Source organism: Pseudoliparis swirei, chromosome 18, assembly GCF_029220125.1.
Source record: "Pseudoliparis swirei isolate HS2019 ecotype Mariana Trench chromosome 18, NWPU_hadal_v1, whole genome shotgun sequence".
Taxonomy (NCBI): domain Eukaryota; kingdom Metazoa; phylum Chordata; class Actinopteri; order Perciformes; family Liparidae; genus Pseudoliparis; species Pseudoliparis swirei.
Window position 1 is genome coordinate 15,691,476 of NC_079405.1, and position 9,533 is coordinate 15,701,008.

Sequence of the window (9,533 nt, forward strand, 5' to 3'; positions counted from 1 at the left end):
GGAAAAATCACTTTCTGGAATATCTACAACTTAAATCATCCCTTCAAACAAAATTCAACATTAAGGCCACACATTTGGAATTACCTTCCTCAACCTCACAGTTAATTAATATCACCTCCTCAAATAAATTAATCTAAAAAATATGTAGCATAATATCACACTCTGAAATAATATCCATACCAATAATAAAATGGGAATTTGACTTAGCTATCACTCCTGATGCCGACTTCTGGACAAAAATCTGTACTAATATCTATTTTATGACCAAAAATACAAATTTACAATTAATACAATATAAAATACTTCACAGAATTCACTACACTGGGCACAAAATGTTTAAAATGGGTTTCACTACAGACACCTGTCTACATTGCATGCAAAACACTCAGGATAGTTACATTCACGCCACCTGGCACTGCACACCAGTTCAACACTTTTGGAAACAAATAACTGAGTCACTGTCTGTTTTCCTGGGCTGCCTCATCCCGTTATCCCCATCACTCTGTTTACTGGGAGACATCTCCTCTATAAACCTGAGTAAAACAAACTGCAAAATACTTCTCGTGGCCCTAACTATCACCAAGAAAACAATCCTCATGAACTGGAAATCAAGGAATAACACACATATCTCACACTGGAAAAATTTAATGTCAGAATATATTTCAATGGAACAACTCACCTCATCTATCATTTACAATACAACAGAACACCACGACATCTGGTCATCATTCACTATATTTTTACAAACATGACACCACTCCTCTTATTTATTAGTTAATTCATAATGCACACGCACACATATACACATGTACACATGCATCTGTCTTTCTTTCTTCTTCTAATTATTATAATTATTATTTTATTTATTTATACTCTGACTTTATGTTATGTCCATTGTTTTGTCGTCCGCATTGTTTCATTGTCCTCTAGGTGTTATGTCTATGTAGTGTCTTGTCTTATAATTTTAAAAAATTTAAAAGAAAAAAAAATAAAAAGACATCAGGCTAAGTAAGGAGCTGTGTTGTTGCACTTCCATCTGTGTTATGAACTTTATGTCTGTTACTGCACTGCAGTATAATTATATGTTGTTTATGTGGCACCCCTGATGTCCTCAAAATGTGAGTGATACTGAAAAGTAATCTTATAAGCCTGTGGAAGGTCTCCTAGCATGTTCAAGACTATCCTATTTAAATGGTCCACACATAACCATAACTATTTATTTACTTTCAAATAAATGAAATTGCCTTTCATCAAATATCACCCAGCACTATATTGAATATTGCTTACATGAAATACATTATTAGTTAACAATGGCTACCATGTAAAGTGTAATACTGGGCACCTAAAGAATAAAAAAAGATTAAAGTCTTCAACCTAAAAATCCCAAAGGAAAAACATGGTAACAAGTTGAAGTGAAACTTAAGTTTATTTAATAATTGTTGGTTCAAATGATGTCTTAGTGCAAAATTGTCAAGATAATTACATTCCAAAGCAAGTTGCTCATTACCGACACCATATGGTGGCGTATACAACAGTTATAGGACCCTCTGGGATTGACCAAGCTTTTCATGACGCACATGTTACTTTACTTTGCATAGCAGAAGCACTTCCTGTCCACATTAGATGTGTAACAACGCTTGAACATTAGCCAAAAATTGCACTTTCCAATTCTAGCTGTAAACAAGTCTATGCATAGAGTATCATTTTACTTTTAGTCTACTATATAACATTCGTCAATGCAAAGGCATGCTGTAAGGTCCTCCTACATATCAAAGATAGGGTCTATAAGCACTACCACTCCGTTTGTACAAAGTGAGCTACTCAGGCTAGAACTGAGATGCCAAATATAACATGTAGTAGTGCCTGTAAGTGCACTATGTCATTTGAAAACAAAACTGTGCAAATATATAGAGGAGCTTTAGAGATTTAAAGTGAAAAAGTAAATGTTTCATTGTACAGGAAAAAATACATACAAAAAGTTAATAGTTATAATGGAAGTGCAGTCTATTGCATTTAGGCCAGTTTATAGTGTGCAAAATACAAGGCACAGAAAAGTAAAGAATTAATCAAGGTAGAGACATGCATAGTAATGAGTAACTGTAATTATAAATGAAATGATCAAAGCTTTTAGAAACCCCTTGAATAGAGGAAATAAGGACATTTTCTTGTTCAGAGGACCTGCTTCTTCCCTTGAGTTCAGTTAGGTCATATGAAGCTCAAGCAGGTAGCGAAGGCGACACTGGTTCTCTTTATAGATGAGATATTCGCTGTTGCCGAAGGAGCTGCCTGAGAACTGGGGCTGATTTATGGCCTTACCCTGAGGCACAGCAATCTCCTTGCCCTCAATGGTGATGAAGATGTCCTTAGATGGATCTGAAAACACAGGATATAGCAACTTTACCAAAGAAAAGTGGTTACATGATTTAATTTAACAAATTCAAATCAAGTATTTTTTTTACAATATTGGGGAACTAATAACAAAATGAGCAAAGTATATCTTTTTTTTTTAATTACAGGATCTTGAACCTAAACGGTTTCTTTTTGCATGTTGAGTTTAAAAAAAAAGCTTAACCTTGTACAATCATTTTCGACATGTGGCACAATATATTGACAGGGGACCTGAGAGCAAGATTTTTGTGGAATTGAAGAAGTATTGTACCTGGTTCAACTGATCCTCGTGCCACCACACTATCATAGCCTGCAGGAGCCTTTTTCAAGGAGCCGTTATCGCTAGTGATGGTGAATTCCTTGCCGAGAGCTACTTCGCTCAAAAACATCACTCCAGTATTTCTACAGGTGTGCACTTAAATAGCAGAAAAATGGGACGTTTTCAACATCATCTTATGGTTATAATTGCAATCAATTTCATTATTATTGTGTTCCTCCTTCCTTTTCTTTTCCTACGTCCTCACCGTAACCTGCAGACTTTTGGTTTTCTGATGCAAAATAGATACCGCGACCAACACGGCCTCCTGAATGTGGCATTATCCTCAGGCCGCTCTTCAGGATCGCTGCCACCACCGCTACGTTTGTGCCATGCCACAGCAGGCGGCGGTTCTCCAGACCGTCATTCTTCCTAAACTGTTCTCCCTGCAATGTGCAAAGTACAGGTTATGTCACAGGACTTCAGTCTCCTGTTTCACAATAAACAAGATAAGTCCAGTTCCTACCTCTGTCTCGCGATCAACCTCCCAAACATTTAGAATTTGTTGTTTACGATAGCCATTTGAAGTCACTTTCATGTATTTTTCTATGATCTTTGAATGAGAAACAGATAATATTGGTGAACAGGAAGACAACATGAATAGAAGATGATCTGAGTGCTTTGTATTTACTGAACCGTATTATCACGTTTGACACAGTACCTTGAATGTTTCTGAATCCTTTTCCATTAGTTTGAGGCTGCATTTGAGAGAATTGTAGTCCTGGTCGAGAGGGTGAGGAACTGTCTCTATCATCTCATCCTGAGCCTTTTCAGTCTCTGACTTCAGAGTCTGGGCAAGCTCGATGTCAGCCAGCACCTTTACAGAGCATGTAAAAGGAGAATGACTATGATGAAGAAAACATCATCGAAAGACAGCTCATTCCAACATTTCATTTAATCTTACCATAAGCATCTCTTTCTTCTTCGCCACAATCTCTTTGTCGTCGATTGTTGGGGGTCTGTTCCGGCCAAAGTTATGTGGAACTGTGGTGAAAAACTTTGAGGAAAGTTCTTCCAGACGTTTGTTTCTGCCTTTTTGGTTAATTGCTGCCTCGATCTCCTCCAACACTTCAAAGCCCTTTGCAATCTGAATCTTACTGAGTTTACCCAGAGGCATCTTCTTGATATCTGTGTAACCAAGACACACAATAAAGAACACAAATCAGACTAGTTATTATGTTTTCTTTGTTTTTGCAAAGAAAACGTATCCCACTCTGTATTTTGCCTGTTTTGAGGTGTAGTACTTTCATTACTTAAGTCCAAAACATTATAAAAACAATTCTATAACAATGTTGTTAGCAAAGCTGATAGGTGGATTAGGGATGTTCAACATGCTGAGATGAGGTGCATTGTGGAAATGCAGACTTCACCCTCTGTTTGTGGCAACGATCAATTATTTACATGTCACATGCTGCACTCTTTGATCACCAAGTTTCTAAGCAGCACTGAAATCAAGCTCAAACTGCAAAAAGCAAACATATTTTGGAATTAGCCCCCCATTTATGGTTGGAACTAATGATTATTTTAATTGTCAATTAATCTGCCGTTTATTTTCTCGATTAATCGATTAGTTGTTTGGTATATAAAATGTCATAAATGTGAAAAGCATGTTTCCTCAAGATAATGTCCTCTAATGTCTTGTTTTGCCCATTACTTATATTCAGTTTGCTGTCATAGTGGAGTAAAGAACCCTAAAATGCCCTCATGTAAAGGCTGGAATCAGAGAATCTTGATTTCTGTCTTTTAGAAGAAATACTCAAACTGATTTACCGATTATCAAAATAGTTGCCGTTTGATTTAATATTTGCACACTAATCGATTCATCTTTGCAGCTCTAATCCCACTCGAGCTCAACAGGTGGATAATAGAACAGGTATGTTGTGCACTGTGACCTTTTGCAGACTGCACAAACCCATTTGTCTACAATGGTTGGTGAACAGAGGCACACCCACCTAGGTTCATGCATTCCATCGCCTCCTTGAACATGTCACTGCTGAAAATGAGTTCGATGAGTTTCTTGGTGGAGTTGTCCAGGGTGCAATCTTCGACATTTTTTGTGACTTTGACTTTGTTTCCATCCACAGTGTCCACCTAGAATATCAATAAAGTACAGCACATGAGATTGTGTTCGTGTTGGTTCCGAATTTAAGATCATTTTCTCTGAAGTCTGCAGATGGTGGTAACTAAGTCTGTGAGATGATACTTCTAGGTTTCATATTTAATACTCATTGTTCCAGTGAAATGTACATTTACGTTACCTTGACCTCAGCATCCTGCTCTCCATCCACCTCGATGAGGGTGTACTTCCCAGGGTAAGACACAAAATTGGACCGATCGCTCCAGTTGTTCTTGGTCTTGTCCTTGAACTTTTTCTCAAAGTCCTTGACAGCCTTCTCTGGCTCATCAAACGTGTTAAGTTTAGATTGTCCCACTTCCCCCTGAATTTAGATTAGAGACGAGGCAATCTGCTTTATTTAACGAAATGAAACCATTTACAAGAGCGGAACAAGCTTCCAGCTCAAACTCAAACAGATGTTTTATTAGTAGTTGCTGATATTTCAAATATAATAAATAGATATAAGCAATAAACAGAATAAGTTACAGCAGGTAGTTTAGAATGAATCTGTTCCAGGACAAACTTACCACTCTACCCCATCTGTTCCATGTATGGTACTGGTTGTTTTCATTAATAACTTGAATGACATAAAACTTATTATTGTTATGTCCAATGTTGGTCTGATTGAGCATGCAGTCATAGTCCTCATGTACCTGGTGAAAACAATACAGAAGTTTTTCAAATGGCATTTTTCTCCTTAAATATGATTGCATAACATCCTGTGAGTTGTAATAATGTAATTAAGTGTGTATACTAATGTTGTACAGCATCTTTCTTACCTCTACGGAGCTTGTCATAGAGCAGTGCTCATCCACCTTCCTCTTGCCTTTCACCTGTGGCCCTGCGGCCAGAAGGGCCTCTTTTGCAGAGGTAAAGGCATCCTTGGGTTTTGGTGTCTCAGGCTCCTGTTTCACCTTCTTGCCACCGGCCTTGGCAGCAGCAGCTCGTCTCTTTGGTGGCATGATCCTGACTGAGAAGCCTGCAGGGACACGTGCCATGTTGCTTATCTGGGCAAGTTCACACTCGCCTTCACGGAGCAGAAAACCATCTCTGGCTGTTCCTCACAACCAACGTAGCCTATGCATCCTCTCCGTGCGCGCACACGGTTCATAACTACGGTGTGACGTCACGGTGCCACAAGTATCAGCGAGTGACAATAACGCAACAATATGTTGCTTTGATGAGGAACAAGGAAGCTAGAGTGACTTCGCCCTCCACAGTGTGTTGTCAAAACGGCCTGAGCCGAAGCTGTGACTCACCTTTAACTTTGAATATATCAGCCGGGCCGGGAGGAGGAAAGTAGACGGGAGAGACGCACACTGTTGCCTCGCTGCTGAGCTGTCTGCTGATGATGATGATGATGATGAGGGGCTACACTGTTATCAGGAAGTTTACACTCACTTTACAGTGAGAGGAAGAGGAGGAGCTCCACTGCATCCTGTATTTTCCTCCTCTCGCTGCTGCCGGGTAAAGTCTCAGAGCTACCGCCACCTAGCTTATTCCGCCATGTATTGTTCTTTAATACCTTCACACAAACACACGCACACACACACACACGCACGCACACACACAAAACACCACGATAATAAGATAAAACAGTGGCAATTTGACTCATGATCCTCTCTCTTTCCGCTCGTACAGTTTATTTCTTATTGTTATTCTTTTACAAATGCAACGTTTAAGGAAACTCTAAAGATAAGATAAGATAAGATATATACTTTATTAATCCCCAAGGGGAAATTAGTTCTCTGCATACCATCCTTTGTTATTAAGGAGCAGTGGGCTGCAGTGATGCGCCCGGGAAGCAACTGGGGGTTCAGTGCCTTGCTCAAGGACACTTCGACTTGCAACTAATGGGGAGAGCCGGGATCGAACCGACAACCTTGGGGTTGCAGGACAACCCCCTTACCCCACTGAGCTACAGCCGCCCCAAACGTGTCCACGCATGAAACTGTTCCCATTATGTCAAAAATAACTTCACAGTTGAACATATATATTTAATACTTGAAAGACGGAGTTTTTACAATCGCACAAATAATGCGCAGTTCAAACAATGTTGTCTCTAATTCTCTTAAAACAATAGCCTACATATTTGAAGAGTGCCACACGTCATTATTATAGTGCAGGGGTGGCCAACCAGTCAGAGACTAAGAGCCACATTTTTTACTGTGTCACCGCAAAGAGCCACACACCTCTGATCAGCCAGATTTGTTGTAAATGTCACACACCAACATGATAATGACAGAAATGGACTCCTACAGTACTAAGACAACAGGTCTGTCATGTTCAACAATGAACATTGTGTACACTGTCTCACACACACACACACACACACACACACAAACACACATTATCTCAGTTCAACCAAGTCCACAAACAAAATAGAATAATTTACAATAGCGTTTTTCTTTACTATGCATGTTGTTGAACAATTCAATTCAATTCAGTTTATTTGTATCATAGACATCCCTGCCCCAAAACCTCACATCGGACCAGGAAAACTCCCAAATAACCCTTCAGGGGAAAAAGGAAGAAACCTGGAGGAGAGCAACAGAGGAGGATCCTCTCCTAGGATGGACAGATGCAATAGATGTAATGTGTACAGAAGGACAGATTTAGAGTTAAAATACATTCAATGAATATGACAGAGTGTATGAATAGTTCCCATCTGGCAGATGTCTCAACAGGACAGTGGTGATTGAGAGATGAAAATTCATCAGGAGAGAAAAAGAGATATCAAGGCTGGACCAGGGCAAACCTGATTCAGCTCTGTCAAAGAGGAAGGTCTTAAGTCTACTCTTAAACGAGGTGACTGTGTTTTTAAGACTCTAGGAACTACAAGTAGTCCCGCATTTAGTGAGCGAAGATATGATGGAGCATGAAGAATTTTAAAAGTGATTCGAACACGAGCTGCAGCATTCTGGATCAACTGGAGGACCAACGCCCACCAATAAACCACTTTAGCCGAAGAGAGTGTTCGACATTCGGATGCGGTTCTGACACTTTCATTCGCGTAATATAGTGCATTCATTATATAATACGTATATTTATTGTAGGTCCCAAAAGGAATGAAAACAATATATTCAATTACATTTTCTCTTCTTATTTCTAGTTTCTACCATCATTGTAATCGCTGTTAATTCCAGTGTAAATCTAAACTCCCTATATGGACCCTCTTTCGTGCAACCTTTTTTCTGTTATGATTATGATGTTTGTGTTTAAAGTGTATCGTTAGCCTTTACATATAAAGGTTGATTTAGTAAACATATTGGACTTGTTTTTGTCATGAGGTGTCACGGATATCGCAGCGAGAGAGGATCCAAATGCCGACATAACTTCTGCAAAAGCAAGATTTAATTTCAACAAACTAGACAGGACGACAAAACGTGGACCAAACGGTACGAAGCCACACTGGGAAAGACCATGGTTGCCAGGTCTGTGTGACAAAACAAGCCCAATGGCCAATCAAAACCAGCCCAAAACGCGTGTACGTGCTGATCTGGAGTCAGTTTGGTAGGATTTGGGTATAAATAAATTATTTCATTTTAAATATGGATTTTTATTTAAAGATATTCATGTAATTTGCATGCAAAATAGGTCTACCCGAACCAGCGGACACAAAATTCAACCCGCGGCAACACTTCAAAAGTAGCCCAACTCCGCGGGAAAACCGCGGACCTGGCAACACTGAAAGAGACGAACAGGGTTTACATACACAGGCAGGTGAAGGTGATTGGACCACGTGGAACGAGACACAGGTGGACACAATGAGGGCGGGGCCAGCAATCACACAGGAGGAAACAATCAGGACCAGGGCAGACAATCACAGGGAGACAGACGACACACAGACTTCAAAATAAGACACACAACAAGACACAAACGTCTATATCATGAGTTTTGACTTTCATCGTTTTACAAAAGTTGACACTTTTGTTCTGACAATCACAGCAAGGAGTTGTTGCAGTACATTCAGTTCCTGGTTTATTTAATATTAATAATGTCATGATGGCCACTGAGCAGATCTAATAAAACAATGCTCGGATTATCTGTCCACTTCCTCCATATGCAAATGCTCTATTTACACAGCAAGCCTCAGGGCCAGATTAGATCAAATAATTTGGACACAAGATGGCGGTGTTGAATCACAGATGCTGCACAGCACAGGTCTGGTTCCCAGAGCATGTGCCTCATGTTAACAGAGGTACCGTGTGTGTGTGTGTGTGTGTGTGTGTGTGTGTGTGTGTGTGTGTGTGTGTGTGTGTGTGTGTGTGTGTGTGTGTGTGTGTGTGTGTGTGTGTGTGTGTGTGTGTGTGTGTGTGTGTGTGTGCGTGCGCGTGCGCGTGCGCGTTTTTTTTTTGTTTTTTTTTTTGCCCCCAAAGTATAAGATGATGATGATATTTGTGCTGGAAAATTTCACTTAGAAACTGTTTAGTTTTACAGATGGTGTAGATTGAAGTTGATTTATAGTATATTAGACATCTCAGATTTCAAGAATGCAGCACTAAGGTCTAACAAGACCAGGACAGAGAGGAGTCCTTTATCTGCTGCCATTAAGAGGTCATTTGTAATTTTCACCAGTGCCGTCTCGGTGCTGTGGTGTTTTCTAAATCCTGATTGAAATTTCTCAAATAAACTATTATGATGTAGAAAGTCGCACAACTGATTTGCGACCACTTTCTCAAGGATCTTGGAGAGGAAGGGAGGTTAGAGATC

General features: G+C 39.7%; 1 protein-coding gene across 1 annotated transcript; it reads right to left on the minus strand.

The window, feature by feature from the left end:
• Positions 1–1,407: 1,407 nt before the first annotated feature.
• Positions 1,408–6,204, minus strand: parp3 (poly (ADP-ribose) polymerase family, member 3). Its single transcript, XM_056437874.1, has 11 exons — positions 6,080–6,204; positions 5,600–5,799; positions 5,348–5,473; positions 4,963–5,142; positions 4,657–4,795; positions 3,609–3,832; positions 3,366–3,521; positions 3,171–3,257; positions 2,913–3,090; positions 2,660–2,803; positions 1,408–2,373 (listed from the first exon to the last, which is right to left on the minus strand). Exons 2-11 carry the CDS (start codon positions 5,780–5,782, stop codon positions 2,201–2,203), a joined length of 1,590 nt encoding a protein of 529 aa, XP_056293849.1. The 5' UTR covers positions 5,783–5,799; positions 6,080–6,204; the 3' UTR covers positions 1,408–2,200.
• Between the last annotated feature and the right edge of the window lie 3,329 nt (positions 6,205–9,533).